The following is a 20,536-nucleotide window of genomic DNA, read 5'->3' as shown; positions in this document are numbered from 1 at the left end:
AAAGTTTGAGACTCTAAACACCTTTATTAGCATCACTTATAACAACAATATCATCCACATAAACAACAAGAAGGATCCTACTCGATGAAGTACGACGATAAAACACAAAATGATCCATTGCACACCGCCGAAGACCAAACTTAAGTGCTACAACACTGAAATGACCAAACCATGCTCTAGGAGACTGTTTTAAACCATATAGTGCCTTCATGAGCCAACACACTAAGCACGACTCCCCCTGAGCAACAAACCCAGGTGGTTGCTTCATATAGACCTCCTCCTCAAGGTCATTGCCTTCTTGAGCCAACACACTAAGCTCGACTCCCCCTGAGCAACAAACCCAAGTGGTTGCTTCATATAGACCTCCTCCTCAAGGTCACCATGCAAGAAGGCATTCTTCACATCTAATTGATGTAGAAGCTAGTGACAAGTAGTAGCCAAGGAGATGAATAGATGTACTGATGTAATTTTGGCAACCGGAGAAAAAGTGTCAAAATAATCCAAATTATACACTTGAGTATACCCTTAGCAACAAGACGGGCCTTTAGATGAGCCACAGAACCATCAAGGTTGACTTTCATAGTGTAAACTTAATGACAACCAACCACAGACTTGTTAGGAGGAAGAGGTACCAACTCCCAAGTGCCATTGTCATTTAAATCATTCATCTCTTCAAGCATAGCATTCCTCCACCTAGTGTGGGCTAAGGCTTCCGAAACAGATTTAGGAAGGGTAATAAATGATAAAACAGTAACAAAACAATAATAGGATTGTGATAAGAAGTCATAACAAACATAGTTGAAAATGGGATGTTAAGTACATGTGCATTTACCTTTCCGAACAGCAATGGGAGGATCAACATCACGGGAAATATGATCATTTGGCGAGGAAACCAAAGGCGTGGCAATAGAAGCTAGAGGAGTCTCTCTTCCTTGGAGTTGTTGTCGTAATACACCCGCAAATTAGGATGATCAAGATGATGAGAAGGACTCGAACTACATGGAGACTTAGATGGTTGGTTGGGTAAGGACAGGAAAGTAGAATCTAGAAGATTAGGTAGAGGAAGAGACTCATTGAGCTTAGAAGCACTCAGGGACTGGGTGTAGTAAGGTGTAGACTCGAAGAAGGTAACATCGGCAGAAACATGGAAGCGATGCAACATAGGACTATAACAACGAGGATCCAACTTATCCACCCCAGAAGTTAGTTGATGAACAAAGGACACAAACCCAAATATATGAGGAAGTGAACTAGGAAAGAGAATGGAGTAGGGAATTTTACCACTAAGAACAGAGGATGGCATCCTGTTGATCAAATAGCAAGCAGTAAGTACAACATCACTCCAAAGCACTTTAGGTACATGCATTTTATAAGGTAAGGTGCGAGTGACGTCAAGCATGCGTCTATTTTTCCTCTCTGCAACCCAATTTTGTTGAGGAGTGTGGGCACAGGATGATTGATGGACAATACAAAGCTGAATCATATAAGTAGTGAATTGTGCATTGAAATACTCTTTATCATTATCACTTCAAAGTATTCAAATTAGCAAACCAAATTGAGTCTTTATTTTAGAACAAAAGGCACAAAATACATGAAATAACTCTGAATGATCTTTTATTAAATATAGTCAAGTCATTCTTGAATAATCATCCACGCAGGTTACACAGTACCGGAAACCCAACTTGGACACAACTCTACTAGGACCCTAAACTTCAGGATGAACAAACATAAAAGGGCTTGCAGCTTGTTTATTGACTCAGGAAGCAAAAGGGACACAGTGGTGCTTTCCCAACTGACAAGACTCACAATCAAGACTAGACACATAACTCAAATGAGGAACAAGACATTTTGACTTTTCTAGTGAAGAATGACCAAGATGACAATGAATTTGGAGAGGTGTAGCAGCAGCAGTGTAGGCAATAGAAGGAGATAGCGGCTCAAAGTGATAATTCCACCATCTTAATGCCCTCCGCCAATCGTATTCCTCGTTTTCAAATCCTGAATAACCACATAATTATGGAAGAATGTCATTGAACAATTCATGGATTTAGTAATCTTACTAATGGACATAAGATTGAAAGGAAATTTGGGAATATACAAAACCGAAGGAAGAGAAATATAAGAAGTGGGATTTATAGTCCCAATTCCCTTGACTACAGTGGTGGATCCATTAGCAAGAGTAACGCAAGGCAAATTTGCAGAATATTGAAGAGTGGAGAAGAAGCTAGATATACTTGTGATATGATAAGTGGCAGCGGAGTCTATAACAAGTACTAGGATGAGAATAACTAGATGACAAGCATACTATGGGATTACCTGCTTAGGCAAGAGATGCAATGGGAAGAGAAGCTTGTTGTGATGCTTGATACTATTGGAACTTGGAATACTCTTCCTCTGACATGGATATAGTACATTACCCCCTACTCAGCACCAAAGGAGTGGAGTTTGGTGGTGGCTGCATTGGCTGCCTCCAAAGGTATGAAGTTGGCGGTGGCTACAATGAGTGCACTTGTGTGGAGTGCCTCTACTTACATTCGTCTCTACCATAATGACCACTCGAACCACCTCGATAACTTTTGCGGTTGTTTAGTAGAGAACTAGAATCACCCTGTGTAGCAAAGGCTATCCTCTCAAAGCTAGATGCAAGAGTAGGAGAATGCGTGCTAAAGGAAGCAAAAAGGACACGAGAATAAACATCGGCAAATGATGGTAGCTCGGCACTGCTAAGTATCTGGGACTAGACTGCATCAAACTCGGGTCTCAAGCCCGCCAAAACTTGAAGGTTGTCATATGCTCCTTCTGCTTCTGCATCTCACGAACATTAATAGTTATAGGTTTCACGATGTTAAGCTCCTCAAGATATGCTTCTTGTCTCCAAAATAATTAGCAATGCTCCTATCTCTCCTTGTTGTAACTGAAAGCACTCCTAGGATAAATCACACATACATGTAATGTTGCTAGGGTATAAAAGCTTGACATATTCCCAAATCTCCTTTGACATATCTAGATGCATACACAGTTGTGCAATATGTGGCTCCATCAAGTTCCATATGAGGGAAACAATCAAGGCACCTTCTTGACTCCACACTTCTTTTCTCTTCTCATCAGAAGGATCAGATTGGAGCAAGTAGTCAAACTTTCCTAATCCTGCTAAATAAACCCAAACTGTTTTAGACGATTGATCATAATTCTTTCCATCCGACTTTTGAGTTGTTATCTATGGCAGCAATCTAGGAAACAAACTTTTAGGATTCATAGACTCCATCCCAACACTTGCAAACTTGCAGCCGCACCAATGTCAAACAAGAAGAAAAATCAACACTGATCGAGACAATCACAAACTATGTGAAGCACTGACACAACCAAGGGCGAGGTGAGCGACTCACCTACTGATATAGCACTGCTACAGCGCCACAAGTTGACGTACGAACATTGCTATTGCTCCAAGAAACTCACAAAAAAGCCTTTACAAACATTGAACAGAAATTAATGGATTATCGCAAGTGCATGGTCGAAAAAGGTTAGATATTTAAGCAAAAAACATGCCCAACAGCTTGATAATGTTGTCTAGAGAAGGAATCAGAACATGGCAGAGGAAAAAATAAAAGAAAAAGAAAAAGGTGGCCAGAGATTCTCACACGCATCGGCACATGGGATCAGCACTGCTGGAAGTTGGTCGGTGCATGGCAGCGCGTGGAGCCTTGGTTTTGTGGGGTTAGGCTTCTGAGGGTTTTGTGAAATAATGAGGGGTGTAGGTGGATTTGAGAAGGACAGCAACAAGAATGTGTTTTCTGGCGATGACTGAGCATACTAGGGTTTAGGTTGGATCATGCTCTGATATCATGTTGAGATTTTGATTTAAATGAATGACCTAACTTGAAGGTAGGTCTCTCCCTTTATTTATAATACAAATTAAATACATTTTAATGACAATAATACCTTAACTAACTCTCACTAATTAACATACTAACACATTTAATAATAATAGTACTAAAATACATAAATAACCTCTAACAAATCCTTTTCCACCAATTCACCTAATTGAGAGTGTTTTCCTTTACTAGATTAAGGGTTATTAAATCTTTCCTCACTACCTCATTCCAAGTTATTTTAAGTCTACCCTTGCCCCTTTTCATGCCAGAAACAATCAGTAACTCAATCCTCCTCACAGGTGCTCTACTAAGCCTGCATTTTAAATGCCTAAAAAATCTAGTCGTCCCTCCCTTAGTTTGTCTTCAATTGTTGCCATGCATAAATTATTGAGTATATGCTCATTTCTTACTTTATCTTTTAATGTTAAACCACTCATCTATCTTAACACTAGCATTTTAGCAACTTTTACTTTTTGTAACTGTTGTTTCCTAGTTGCCCAACATTTTGAACCATAAAGCATAGCTGGCCTTATAGTCGTCTTATGTTGCCCAACATTTTGAACCATAAAGCATAGCTGGCCTTATAGTCGTCTTATAAAACGTTCATTTTAAGGGTATTCTACGATCACACAACACACCTAATGCACTCCTACATTTTACCCAACCTATTTTAATTTTATGTACTATATCTTATTCAATTTCTTGTTTCGCATGCTCGATAGATTCAAGATATCTAAATTTATTAGTGTTATTAATCTCTTGATTATCAAGTTTAATCTTCTCTCTACTACTACTCTGCTTACATTACTAAAATTACACTATCTTATTCCTACTTATCTTAAACCCTTTAGACTCTAATGCTCCACAGTTCTAGCTTAGATTCCACTCCGCTCCTATTATCATTATTCAACACGATATCATATGCAAACAACATACACCAAGGGATCTCATTTTAGATATTCTTAGTAAGTTCATCAAGCACTAAAGTAAAAAGACAAGGACTCAAAGTAGAACATCATATATATCCTTAATGACCTCAATATATCTACTGCATACTCCTTTCTTTTCTACGACCCACCAAAGAACTTCCTTAGGTACTCTATCATATGCTTTCATTAGGTCAATAAGAACCATATGCAAGTCCCTCTTCTTTTTCCTAAACTTTTCAATTAAACTTCTTGAAAGATAAATAGCATCTATTGTTGATCTCCTAGGCATAAAATCAAATATATTTTTTGAAATCCTTGTTTCTAGTCTTATTCTATTTTCAATTACCCTTTCTTATAATTTCATCGTATGACTCATAATCTTAATTTCGCTGTAGTTATTACAATTTTGAATATTGCCTTTTTGTTTTTGTGTAATAGTACTAACATACTTTTCCTCCATTCTTATTGCATTTTCTTAGTTTTTATAATAGTGTTGAATAGATTAGTTAACCAAATATTTCCTTTATCCATTAAACATTTTCAAACTTCAATTGGTATTTTATCATGTCCTATAGATTTCCCACTTTCATTTTTTTTTAATGGCACTGTAACTTCAAGGACTCGTTCAATCTTTCATTTTGGTTTTCATTAAACAATTTATCAAGCTGTCTTCACCACTTTTCTTTATATCTTCTTCTTTAATTAAGACATTATCATTCTTGTTCTTTATACATTTTACATCACCTAAATTCTTGCATTTTCTCTCTAGCTCCAGCAAGTTTATAAATGTTTTTTTTTCTCCTTTTGTATCTAGTCTATTGTACAAAGTATCATAAGCTCTATGTTTAGCTTCACTAACAGTCTTTCTTGCAATTTTTTTTCTTGCCCCTTTATATTTTTCAAGATTTTCTATATTTCTACAATTTTCCATATTTTATACCAATTTCTTTTTGTCTTAATGTCTTTTTGAACTTCTTGATCCCACCACCCACTTTCTTTATTACCCAAGTATCTTCCTTTGGACTCACCTAAAACCTCTTTTGCTGCCCTTACAATAGAATTAGCCATTTTATTCCAAACAGTATTTTCATCTACCTTACCCACTACCATCCAATCACACTCTTTTGATAATTTTATCTCCCTTCAAGCTCCACTGTCTAGTCCTGTTGTGTTGATTTATGTTAGTCTTTTCTTCCATTTTTTAAAACGCATATCTAATACTAGGACTCTGTGTTATGTAGATAAACTTTTACCTAGAATTACTTTACAATCCTCAGAAGATAGACTATCTCCGTTCCTAGTTAAGAAGAAATCTATTTGGCTTTTATTACACCCACTCTTGAAAGTTATTAAGTGTTCTTCTTTTTTTATAAAACAAGTATTTAATATAACCAAATCATAAGACATGAAAAAATCTAAGATTGTATCACCAACATTGAGGAAGATGATGGGTGGTGAAAATGAATGGCTGACCATTTGTCAACTGCAGCACAAAAAGTTTGACACAGCATGTAAAGCTCCAGTGGGGCACTGGAAAAATGGGCTGAATCCAGACCTGCCCCATCTTTGTTGAGGCTAATTCCTGCATTCAAATGCACTCCAATGTTCTAGGCTGATAAACACTTGCCATCACACCAAGTGCACCAAAACGCTTGTTCAGAATTATGTAAAATCTTGAGAGTTGACCTGCAGCAATGCAAAGCTTGAGAGCTCTATTTCATCCATATTTTTGATATCTGATAGATCATGATAAAACACAATAAATAGTTTTCTCAAAACCTTGGGTGAGATTTTGATGTTTTTTAGAATCTCAAAGTCCCAAAACTGTTACCCGTACTCTGCAATCTTTCAAATCGATTTCAATTTGATTGGAATCCAAATCTTGATTTCTTTAATTGTAATATGTGTAATCAGTGCATCAATGTGCAGGCGCACACATGCGCACACACACGAAGAGAGAGAAATTTCTTTCTTTTATTCTAGTAAGTTTTTTAAACATTAAAAGAAAGATTGATCAGGTTGTTCACTGCTAAGTATACTCTTGAGGAAGAATCTATAGCTTCCTTGAAAAATATGTAAATCCATTTTCTAGTAGCTACTAGATCCAAAATGTGGATATAGTACTGGCAATAGGAAAAGCAATAAATAGTTAGTAGATAGGAATTAGGATATGAGAGTGGTGATCAGCATGGAACCAATGGAGTCGGAGAAAATCAGTTTAAGCTGACAGTAGGATTAAGTTATATCTTGGCTTTGAAATTGTATCCTTAGTGCATTGATCATGGATGCTTGCTGGATTTGGTTTATAAAATCAAGGAATCTTAAGTTAAGAGTGAAGATAGAATAAGCAGATCATAAATTGAATAGAAAAGGGGGAAATATATTTCTCTCTTTTAAATGTTTATTACTTATCTTTTCTGTATTTTTGGTTTTTTTTCTTTGGGGGGGGGGGGGGGGGGGGGGTGTTGATGGGGGGGTATGATTGGTACTGTTTTCCAGTGAAAAGGAGTGATGGATGGAGATTTTTCCAATACAATTAGAGCTACACGCACTGAATGCAGAGCTGATTCTCAAATGCTTTGTGGTTGAGAGATACGAATCTAAGTGACCTAGGACTTTTGTGGCTAAGGAGTTAAGAACGGGCTTTGTTGTGTCGTACAAAATGTGGAGGGTCAAGCTGAACTTAGCCATACGATATGGTACAAAAAGGTAGGTGGTTAAGGATTAACATTATCTTATGAATGGTGTCTGATTTAAGAGTTAACATTTTCATTGAGTAAAATATATTAGATGAGGTTGTTGAGATTGGTAGGTTGCAGCGGGTGAAATGATAAATCGAGATATATGCATGCGTGAGCACACAATGGTAGGTAAGAGATGACAAATTTAATTTAAATGGTTTGATTATTTACAGCAACTGTTTATCAAAAAAAAAAAAATTTACAGCGAGCGAAATACTGGTTAAGTGTTGATATGGGGCAGAACGAAGGCTACATAGAGGGCCAGGTCTGGGACAATGAAACATTAATTCATGGTTTATTAAAATGTTGCCTTAAGAGTATGGAGAAGACAGAATTGTGTATTGAATGAAAAACAATTGGGTTAAAATGCTTGCAGATTCAAGTTTGTTGCATGACTGTAAACTATTATTGTTCTCAAATAAATTATGCAATTTTATTCTACTTTTGTGGATAAACTTGTAATATACCAGAAAATTTTGTGCTTTATCTTCTTATACAGTTTTATATATTCTTGCAGTTGATTTTGGATCTTGGCCCTTACATTGAAGAGCTTACAAAAACATGTGGTGCTATAAAGGAGTTCGTTAACCCAAAGTAATTCTTGTTTCTTTTTTCTTACCTGTGTTGATGAAAACTTTTGTACTTCCTTCCGCTGATGCCTTTTTAGTATTTTATTGCTTTCATTATTGAATAATGAAACTTCCGAATCAGAAATAGGTTTTGAGAATTGAAATCATAATGGTCAATTCTGATTTGGAGCGCTTGATTTGTGGTAATCTCATTTTGATTCCCATTGCAGATAGGAATGATTTCCCCTTTTAGCTCGCTTTTTGATTCTAGCCTCCTACCATGCATGCATATGCACATATATAAATCTGTACATATTAAAAACATTTGCATTAACATATGCATAATATGATGTATATACACATGCCCATACACATGCATGTATTCACATACACATAGATATACATGTACAGACACACATATACATGAATATTTGCATAATTATATTTATATTTACAAATCTTATAATATATTATATTATATACTATAATTTAATATTATATATTACAGATTTAAAAAAATATTCGTATTATATCGTTAAATACAAAAAATACTATGATAATATTACATTTGTTAAGAAATTATTATTTTATATTTATATTTAATGATATTATTATGTAAATAACTAATAGTGTTATATGTAATAATAATAATATAATGATATTATAACATATGATATAATGATATTTTATAGTAAAATATAATGCTATTATTTTGGTATGATTATTGATTGATGATATTATTATTTGAATTAGATAGTACATTATTATATAATAATATATTATATTATATTATTTTTATTTAATAAAATATTCACTCGTAAAATTTAATATCTATGAAATATATGAGAAATGTGGAATTTAGTGACAATATAAAGAGAGCAAGAAATATAACAAAGTATAATATGTATCGATGTTGGATTCTGTTTGGGGCGCTGGTGATGGTGGCATGGCACCAACAAGATGACTAAAATAAAGGTTGGAAGCAAAACAAAAACAAAGTAAACAAGTTAAAAATGGAGTCGCCAATATTATTTTTTGGGTTAAAAATAGGGGAAAAAAATTTAAGTTCATGAGAAAGAAAGAATGGATTCTAGGGTACATTTGTGTATATAGAAGTTGAGTAATCATTCTAGGGGTAATTAGCCAATCAACACTCTTACTGACACTCATTCTAAGAATTGTTGTTGTTTTTATGTATGTCCACCTTGTAAAGAAAGATGGAAGAGAATAGTGTTTTTTTTTTTTTTTGGAAATTTATGATTTTTCCTTATTTTTGGGGGGGGGGGGGGGTTTAATATCTTCCAAGAATGTATTTACATTTTATTTGAATTTTCTCAATTTACAAATTTGAAATTAATAATAATAAACATTAGCTACTATTAAAAATGATAATATTAATAATAGTAGTAATAGCAATACAATTAGTAATAATAAATAACAATAATTCTAATATAGTATGATGAAAATAATATTGATAAATATTAATGAATAACAATAACAATAATGTTAGTAATTACTAGTATGATATGATAATACTAATTAATATTTTCATAAGGTATTAATAAATATTAGCTATTAATTTTTATTATAATAGTAATAACACACACACACACACACATATGCATGGTTAGTAGTAATAATAATAATACAAACTATTAATAATAGTAATAACACTCTTTTTTTTTTGTGAATTTTATGAATTTTGGACATTTTGAAATATTTTTAAAAAGCATTTTATGAATTTAAGAAATTATATACATGTATACATATATTATTAGTTGGGTCAATTTGGATTTCATTGGGCCAGCCCGATCTGAGTTGCAATGGCCAAGCTGGGGAAAGAGAAAAAACCCCATATCCTCAGTTGAGGGTCACTTCACTTTCTTCTTCCTTTATGGAGATAGGGCAAGAGCCCATACTTGGAGCAGGAATTCGCCAGGTTGCTCATCTGTCTAATGGAATTCTGTATAGTACTAGAGAGAGAGGAACCTGTGGATGGGGTGGTGGCTGGCTAGCCAGAAAGCTTGGCAGTTATGGTGGTGGCAGAGTGCAATCAGCTTTTCTTCTTCTTCTTCTTTGTCTTTTTTCTCTGTTCTTTCCTCTTAAGTGTGTTGGTGAGGTCTTGGGTGGAGAATGGGTCTATTTACAGGGCTTAGGGAGGTGATTGGGGTGGAAATCAAGGCTTGAAAGGCAAAGGACCCAGCCAAGATGGTGCTAGCATCGGAGGAGGGGAAAACACCTGGGTGCATGAGACGAACACACTCGTGGCACATGTTAGGGGCATGACAAGTGTTGGATGAGGAGAAAACACGAAGGTGCATGAGATGCACTCGCCTATTATGCATGTCACGTGCTTGGGTATTTTCTCTTGGAAAACACTGTTTTGGCTGGATTTTGTGCCTCTCAAGCCCTGATTTCCGTCCTAATCACCTCCCTGAGCCCTATAAATAATCTCATTCTGCATACAAGATCTCACAAACACTCTAGGAGGAAAAAGCAGAGAAAATGTAAGAAGAAGAAGAAAAGCTGCATTGACTGGCACTGCCCCCACTGGCAGACTCTCTGTCTAGCCAGTCACCACTCTATCCTGAGGGTCCTCTCTCTCTCTCTCTCTCTCTCTGGTATTGTATCCCTCCCCTAGCCACTGCAATACAAAACGGGCTGACCCAGTCCAGTATATATATAATTTAAATTCTGTTTTTTAGTTTCTTAAATTGCACCCAAAAAATTGTATTTTTTTTTGTTATTGTTACTAATGTTACTAGCTAGTATTAATTATTATTATGAACACTTACTACTACTACTACTACTACTATTACTACTATTATTATTATTGCTAACCATATATATATTATTACTATTGTAATGATTATTAACTACTATTTATTAATATCTTCCAATGTTTTAAAAGGCTCAATTCAGGCTTGCCTCAAGCCAAGGCATGCCTAAAATGCCTTGAGGCTCAATCTAAAATACCAACAAAAAGGCTAACACATTAGATGTGAGGCTTACACATTTGTATGAAAAGGAACGCCGTTTGCACCTTTTTAGTTGAGGCTTATGCATTTTGGGTGTGTAATTCTCAAGTTAGATTTGGCTAGAAAATTTTAACTACGTGTTTATATGAAAGGAATATCATAATATGAGCTGATTTCTAAAACTCTTGAACCTCAACCTTTCAAAATAGTTGACAGTTATATCTTAGATCTGGAAAATAATTTGACGTTTGTAATTTTATTCTATCTTCTGTCATCACAAACATAATGAATTCTCACTTGTAGTTTACAAATTATGTTTAAACTTTTTTTTTTACATTTTATTTGTGATTTTTAAAATTTTTATATATATATATTTAAAAATATATGAAATTTATTTGCATGTTTTTATCAAAAAAATAAAATTCTCAAAATGCTTATGCCTCGAAGTTTTAAGGCGTATGCCTCAATGTTTTAAGGCTTACTCCTCACCTTGCCTCACCTCTCTAGGGTTAAAAAGCCTAATCTTATGCTTTTGCCTTTTAAAACATTGATATCTGTAATTATGAACTATTAAGTATTGTTGCTGCTGCTGCTGCTGTTGTTGTAATACTATAATTATTACAAATCATACATACTATTGCTATTATATTATTAGTATAATCATTATTATAATTAAAATAAAATTTTAACTATATATTACTACTACTACTACTGCTGCTATTATCATTATTATTGTAGTTGTTATTATTACTAGGCAATATTTTTATTTACGTCTTTGTAAATCTTAATTATCACTATTGTTATTATTACTGTTATTACATTACACTAGCATTGTTTTTGATAATTATTACTAATCATTATTGTTATTTATTATTACTGCTTGTATTATCGTTATTATTATTATTAGTAGCTAATATTCATTACTATTGGTTTTAAATTTGTAAATTTAGAAAATTCAGACACATTGAGAATAAATGCTTGGAAATTCTTTTAAAAAACTCAGAAAATAGAAAAAATCAGAAAAGAAATCTGGGGAAAAAAATATATATAAAACCCTGTTCTTTTCCATCTTTCTTGTATAAGGCGCACGCGCACACACATAATTAGTGGTAATCTGTCTTAGAAAGGGTGTCAAGAAGGGTATTGGTTGGTTAATACCAACCAGACAGAATTCGGCATCTACATTTGCAAAAGCATAATAAAGTACATGATGATAATGATCTTAGTATTAATAGAAATCAATTATTGTGTGACTAAATATTATAATATAGTTATTGAATTTATGGTCTTATTGTTTCATATTAAATTACATAAGTTTTTATGCCAGAATTGACAAATTTGACTTATTCCAATTCTTATCTTTGCATATATTGAACACTAAATATAATTCTAAACACAAGGTGGGATTCTACCATTCAGTTTCGATTTTAGTGCATTTCTGATTTCAGTCATGAATCAAATACCACCTAAATAGTCAAATACAACACTCTACAAACCATTCGTATGTTCACTGCATTTAACATATCAATCCTTGTTCCCATTAACTCATTTAGCCCAAAAATGGCTTCTTTAAATTTGTATGACATGTAACTCCACTTTGAGAGACATTTCAGTTTGTTCCGACACACAGTGATGAAGATGACCATGTAAGAATGTCAAGATAGAGAGGTGGTGTCGTTCAACAACTTAAGTTCTCAATCCCAGTCTGCCTGATCTAATGGTAGGAGGTGTTTAACAGGCTTTCAATGCTTGGAAGATAAAGAAACTATCTTCAGAAATCTAAATAAGCTAAGATATTTCATTAATAATAAAACTGCGAAACTTGAAGGTATGATTTTAATGAAAATGCCGCAAATTGAAAAACAAAAATATAATGAAAATTAAATAGCATAATAACCTTGGTATTTAAGTGGAGAAGGATAGAGGGGTGGGTCCATTATCCCGGTGGATTAGTCGAGCATCCAAAGAGTCTCGGACACCATCGTTTTTCCTCTAAAAAAAAAAAAAACTCTTGCTTGCATGCTGCATCATTCTCCTTTAATTAAAAAGGATTCAACTTCGAGTTTTAAAAATACAAAGGATGAAGAACCTCGGTCATGTCCAGACTTGAAAGAGTCCAATGGGATGTGGTGGTTTCATCACAACATAAGAATGTATCATGAAAAAGCAATTGCAGGCACAAGGGGCTCGGGTTCAAATGTTAACAGAACCACAATTTCCTCATGTGACTCTTGAATATCAGTACTGAACTCTTGCCCCATTTCTTTGGGAATATGGGGACGTCTGATAAAATTAATGATTTAGTTCCTGAATACTGAATGCAGTTTTGAAGCAGATTTTGAATATTACTGAACTTTTTATCTTTCAATCTGAATGCTGATTATTTTATTTTCTGTCATTTGGAAACTAACATATAAATGTTAGATATGATTTGGGAAATAAGGAGAAGTGTGTCATGAGTATGTGGAATTTACATTTTTCAAGGAGCAAAAATATCCAACAGTGCCTCTGAATAAATCTCTTATTGAAACAACAATGAGAGAATCTGGCTCAGGAATAACAATTAACAATAAGAGGTTTCCCAAACAGTTTCATTTAAATTTAGACCATTAAGAGCACAGAGCACAGTGCATGGTATCAAGATTTTTCATCTTGTCATCGAAGTTATGAGCTGTTGAGAGTTTCTGTTCTCACATTTTCATACACAAGTTCTTTTCCTATTCTTTAGACCTTGATAATGGTACTGTGGTTGCAACTATATTGGGTGGTGACGCCATCGGAAAAGTTGATAGTATTGGCTCATAATAGTGATTTTATTTTTGACAGTTATTTTTATTAGGCTGGTACATTTTATATTCTAAGGTGATACTATACAGGTAAGCAGTATTTATTTACGATTCTGAGGGGTTTGTTTTCCCTCTTGTTTCCCATGCAATGCCAGCCTACAAAGCCATATGTATTAGTTATTTAATTTTCTTCCTGAGGATGTTATGGCTCATCTCCTACATCAAATATGAGAGAAGATAGCTTTGTTTGTTGTTGCAATGAAGCCGACCAAGACTGTCAAGTTTGTAGTTGTATAGGCTGGTATCGAAGAAAGCTATAGGGGCATGGTGTGGGGCCCTTATCTAGTATTTAGCTTTTGCAGAATACACTAGTTAATTTTTATTTTAGTCCCATTAGCCCTTCTTCAAGTCCTTGTATTTGGACTTGCCAAGAGCATCACCACCTGCGAAAAGCTGTCTCTAACTAAAACCCAATGTTCAAAATTCCAGTTCTATGTTGAAGAATTGAGTCGCAACTGCTGGATGTTAAATTGTGGGCCCTAACCAAATTTCAGCAGCAATTCCTTCCTTTATTCCTCAACAACAACAACAAACCAAGCCTTAGATCCCACTGGGTAGGTTCGACTACATAAATCCTTTTCCACCAACTCATGTGATCATAAACAATTTCCTTCGACAAATTTAGGGCTATTAAATCTTGGCTCACTATCTCATTCCAAGTTATTTTAGGTCCTACCACTACCCCTTCTATTGCCCCTCACATTAACTAAATCACTCTTGTTCATTGGCGCACTACGTGGCCTACGTTGCATGTGCCCAAACCATCTGAGTCATCCCTCTCATATTTTATCTTCTACAGGAGTTACACCTAACTTACATTTCTTAATTTATCTTTTAGTGATATACTATTCATCCATCTAAGCATTCTCATCTTATAAACTTTTACTTTTTGGATATGTTGTTTCTTAGTTGCCCAACATTATGATCCATAAAGCATAGGTGGTCTTACAACAGTTCTATAAAACTTCCCATTTAATTTTAAGGGTATTCTACAATCACAAAGCACACTCCAAGAACTTATCCATTTTATCCAACCTGCTTTAACTCTATGTATTACATCTTGTTCTATTTCTCTTTCAACTTGCATAATAGATCCAAGGTATCGAAATCTACTAGTGCTATTGATTTCTTCATTAGCAAGTTTAAATTTGTCTCTAATATTCCTCCCACTATTACCGAAATTACATTTCATATATTTTATCTTATTTCTATTTATCCTAAAGCCTCTAGATTTTAAAGTTTCTCTCCATAATTCTAGCTTAGATTCTACTCCACCCTTAGTTTTATCAATCAAGATAATATCATCTGCAAATAACACACACCATGGAACCTCATTTTGGATACTCCTAGTCAATTCATCCATCACTAAAGTAAAAAGATAAAGGCTCAAAGCAGATCCTTGATGTACACCTATGGTGATAAAAATTCTCTGGTCTCTCCACCTATAGTCCTAACACTAGTCATTACTCATACATATTTTTAATGACATCAGTATACCGACTACCTACACCATTTTTTTCTAAAACTCACCACAAAACTTCCCTAGGTATCCTATTAGACACTTTCTCCAAGTCAATAAATACTAAATGCAAGTTCCTCTTTTGTTTCTTAAACTTTTCCATTGATCTTCTTAAAAGATACATAGCTTTTGTAGTAGATATCATAGGCATAAAATCAAATTGATTTTTTGAGACCTTTGTTTTTGGCCTTAATCTTTGTTCGACTACCCTTTCCCACAGTTTCATTGTATGACTCATAAGTTCAATTCCACAACGGCTAGTCTCAAGCACGGGTAAAGGAGGGTTGTGTTAGGTAGTTGACAACCAGCGTATAACTTCTCAAATCACTATGATATGAATCCTTCGTTTATTCCTAAAACCTTAATATACATTGTAAGAGATTAGCCATTGTAAAAATATCTTGTTTTACAAAATGTATCTGCACACCCTTTGCCGTCTCTGCAGATATCTCATTCATTTGTGAGGAGCAAGAGTAATTGTATAGAGCATAAAAAGTTCAATGACTTTAATTGAGAAATTTTGTAAAAAACATTTAATATGGATCTCAAAAATGTACTAAATGCCCTTGAAACCCATTGGTGCTGCAAAGCAAGCATGGCATTGTAACTTGAATTCATTTCTGTTTGATCTGCATGCTTTCATTCTATTTTATTTTTGTATTTAATTTTTTTTAACTTCCCAACCATTATTTGAAAACTTGTTAGCTGTTACCCACAGGTCCAGGATCAGAACCGTGTGAGAGAGAGGAGTCCAAAGCTGAGGACTAGCTCACTTTGTTTATTCAACCTTCTTATCTCTAAATTTGTTGTATTTGCATAAGAACTAATATTTAATTCATTTATGAATATCATTATATTAAGTAATGATGTTTGATATGGGTATTGTTTTACACTAGGAAGCACCAATACTGACATTGGATATGCTAATTAATTAATAATATATAGTATATTTATATTATAGGCATTTTTTTTTTTTTTCAGATGACAAATATTGAGGTAATTTTAATCTAATACAGGCATTTTTTTGGGGATTGCAAAAGAAATATATTAAGAAAGGGAGGGGAAAATTACGGCCTATGAGTGGACAAGAGATCCGTGGACCAGAAAAGCCAAAAGAAAACAAGAGAAAAAACAAGAAATAAAAAAGAGAATGCAAAAACTAAAAAATATCTAATTCTAATTAAGGAAACCCCGCTTTAAGCCGTTGCCTTCGTAATTGATAGAGCTTTGTCACCTTGCTTGTTCCTGCTAACCTTTAGTCACTTTTCTTTTAGCTTCATTGTGCCAAATTTTATTCTCTCCATGATCCCCCAACCAAAAACCGATACCATCCAAAAGTTTTTTAGCACCTACATCCTGCGAATTAATCTCCTCCATAGGAGGTAATAACACAGCCCTACATTGACTCGTCACAGCCAAAATGCACACCCAAAGCCCATACCCCACCTTTGAACTAGCTATATCCTCCAAACCCTCTAACAGTGAAGGAGGGACATGGGAAAGATCCCATTTTTCCTTCCTTCCCTGCTGATCAATTCTTATACATCTTCATATCCACAGCCTTTTTACACTCTTTTCGTCCTTGTTTTTTCTTAGACTATTAGCAAGTCAAGCAGTAGGTTTTGGTTTCCTATTAACTTTTTCTTTCCTGCCTTACCAGCGAGTATCCTCCTGTCTTCTCTATCTCATTCTGAGAGTATGTTTAAACTAACTATACACCTTAAAACTAGATATATTTTTACTCTCTTTATTTGTAATAAGTAGTAGTCTTTTAAATGCAGGCTTTGCTTTTACAAGAAATACTTGCCAGGTCCATCACACACAGCAACCACCCCAGCTGAATCTTCACCTCTTCCCCCTCCCCAAGAGAAGCAGTAGCCGCCTCTACTAATCCCGCAGCCTCTTCCATAACCCTATCCACCTTGATTGGGACTCTTCTTCTCTAAACAAGAACCCTGGTTTCTGGCAATGAATTTCCAGATTCCTTTGAATGCAAATCACCACCACAATGAGTACGTATCTGATCCTTCCCTGTGATTGCACCCTTCCTCCATGTCTCTTGATTACATCCTTCACTCTTGCCAATCTGCTCTGCCACCACATGACTCCACGATTCATGGACGGGCTTGCTTACTTCATCTTTTCCACCACAATCAGGACAGAGCTCCCTTGCCATCTAGCAAAACTCAATTCACAAAGCTTTGCCACCCATCACCCTTTAAGCCACCTGCCATTGTACTTGGCCTGAAGAATTCATCTAAACTGCATGGAAAAAGGTGGGCAGACCCCTGGGAAACAAAAAAGGGAGGCTGAAAACTGTCATTCCATGGGGCAAACTTTTTTCCCTTTTTTTTTTTTTGTTTTTTTGGGTTTGGGGGGGGGGGGGGGGGGGGGGGAGAAAGCTCAATTTTCCTTACTGCCTGATACAACCATCATTTTTCCAATATCCGGCAGTTGAGGCCCGTATATTCTATCATTAATTATTTAACTTGTTATCAAAATTCTTTACTAGATTATATTGCACTTCATCAATACTCCGATAATTAAAGAAGGTAGTATATCCCCTGTGCATGTGATTTGCTCTCGGACCTCCAGCTTTGTAATTTGGTTCATCAAATTTCTACTCGAATGTTCTGTTTTGCTCTAGCTTGACAAAGTAATCTTTATTGAGAGCTGATAGTTTTTCTTTGCCCCTCTCCAAGTTCATGCTAGCATGAACCCAAATATTAAAATTCATGTTTGCATTATTTGCTTGTGTAGATACAAAGATGCTAGTAAAACCTCTTTTAAGTCCTCAACTAGACTGGAGTGTATGATGCAAGATTATCCAAGAACATTGCCTCCATCAGCAAGGGTTGGATTCACAGTAAGTTCGTTCCCTCTTTTTTCTTTGCCCCTCTTTCTTGAGTTAGTTAATCTTTGGGGGGCTTAGATTTACTTCATCTAGAAGCTACTCAATATTTGGTTTTGTATTCCTTGTACTTGAAGATCTATATCTCATGTAAACTGTCAGCTAAATGTTTTGTTTTTTTTTAAAACAATGGTGTCCGAGGTCCTTTTGGATGCTCGACTAATCCACTGGAATAATGTTATAATCCATCAGAGCCTTTCAATCTTTGTGAGCCCCCATTAGGTACTGATATTGCTGCAAAATTTAACAATGTATTAAATGCTAGACATGTGACTGATTGGGTAATGGATATGTGGCTTTTCCGTGAAACTTAATGATATTAAAAGTCAGTTGTCATGTGATCTCATAGGTGATGGATACATGGCTTGGTTATGCTCCTGTAAAGAACAACCCTGAGAATGCTGCTAAGGTAAATATTTCTAGTTGTAATAATAAACGACTCCCTAGATTTTATCTTTTGCTGTTGAATAAACTCTTTTGCAGTTTTAGCAATCTATCATGTTCAGCAATTTCATGACGTGGATCATGTCATGAGCCAAGCTTGTTCAAGGCATTATGCTTGCCTTTTCTTGTATGCATGAGATGGATAACCATCATGTAAATAGTAGTGTATGCTTTATTCTTGTAGTAGGATAATGCCTTGGTGAAAATAGTGAGTATGACTCTTCGGTCAGTTTGATGTTTCATAGTGTCAGAGCTAGAATAGCATAGAAAGCTCTTTAGGTGAGGGTGAGTGTTCATCAATCATTGGAAAACTAACTAGTTACTGTAAATGTGTTTAGCCTACTTGCCTCCCTCGCTAAACACGCATTGCCTATGGAGATGTGAATAATAAATCATGTTGCTTTTTACAGTTTACTATTGTTTTTGCTTCATTTTTATTTAATGGTTGTGAATTTTGTTTGTCTTGTGAAACTGCGGTATAATTTTGACTGACTAATTAAGCTAGTGTCCTATAACTAGTTCTGTACAGCCCTTCACAAGATGTGAAATGTTCAGCCTGTGACTGTGACACAAAATGAGCTTGATATTTATATTAAGAAGTTAAAGGAGAGACTCTGCTAATGTTGCACCATTTGATGTTACAATTTTGTTTGGGGGTTGAAACAGTGAAAACAATCTTCAAATACAAGCTTCAAATATCTCAATCAATTTTTTTTTCCACACAAATTATATGACAGAGCAGTGTAAATGGGGTTGTTTCTTTCGTTATAAAAGTTAGGAGGCTCCAATGATGTTGCACCATTTGCTTTTACAATGTTAGTTTGGAGGGATTGAATTTATGTTGAAAAAGAAAACAAATATATGCAAATTCGGTTTGTAGAAATTCCCAATCATATAAATTATTTTTAAGTGGGAAATTTTTGGTGGTGATCCTGCACAACTAAAATAGTTCCTTTGTCAAGTGCTAAATTTATGGACCGTTTTACAAGCTGGGCAATGGTTGTCCTTGGGGACATTCATGTTATTGACAATAGGAAAATTTTGTGATAATATGATTAAAATTATGACGTAGCATTTCTTTATATCCATATTTAGATCCTCTACATTTAATATAAAATAACTAAGGAACAATATTAGATAAGCCATTTTATGCTTGTCAAACATCAATTATGATGATTTAATTCGATCGCCTCCAAAATACACAATAATGGTTCTGCCTAATGTTTTTTCCAGAACTAAAGGATGATCTCTCTCTCTCTCTCTCTCTCTATATATATATATATATATATCTCATCATTAGATATGCCAGTCAGGCATTGCCTATCACAACTGGTAATAGGACGAATTTTTCTGTTTTTGATTAAACATTTCAGGTAACACTGTATACAATTTATATCAGCAATTCACCTTTTAGGGTGATGGATCTGTAGTTGAAGCTTTTGATGATGGCCCTCAACAATGAACTGAACTATTATAGTTATTTTGGATGGTTGTTGTGCTTATGGGCATTCCATCATTATTATTGTCTATTTTTCATCTATAATCTTCTTTTGAACCATTGAACAATTTGAAAAATTTTTGTTAGTGTATGTCTCAACCTGGGGGTTGAGAGTGATTTGTGACTTCATTCTCCAATGAGTAGTCCATGGGGCTCCGAATCCCACATGGAAGCCCTAGACAACCCCTCGAGGATGTCAAGGGCCAGTTCCTGAGCGTTCCCTGGGGTG

The 20,536-nt window shown here is 34.9% G+C and overlaps 1 protein-coding gene across 1 annotated transcript in view; it reads left to right on the top strand.

Moving 5' to 3' along the window:
• LOC131162338 (UDP-sugar pyrophosphorylase) overlaps positions 1 to 20,536 on the top strand; it is a 45,254-nt gene that overhangs the window by 22,715 nt on the left and 2,003 nt on the right. Inside the window, exons 12-14 of the mRNA XM_058118698.1 lie at positions 8,060 to 8,136; positions 18,215 to 18,320; positions 18,715 to 18,774. Of these exons, the coding sequence (XP_057974681.1) occupies positions 8,060 to 8,136; positions 18,215 to 18,320; positions 18,715 to 18,774 (243 nt within the window). The remainder of the gene's footprint in view (positions 1 to 8,059; positions 8,137 to 18,214; positions 18,321 to 18,714; positions 18,775 to 20,536) is intronic.

This window comes from Malania oleifera, chromosome 8, assembly GCF_029873635.1.
Source record: "Malania oleifera isolate guangnan ecotype guangnan chromosome 8, ASM2987363v1, whole genome shotgun sequence".
Taxonomy (NCBI): Eukaryota; Viridiplantae; Streptophyta; class Magnoliopsida; order Santalales; family Ximeniaceae; genus Malania; species Malania oleifera.
Note: the sequence above shows the minus strand (reverse complement) of the source record. Positions and strands in the feature narration are given on the sequence as shown.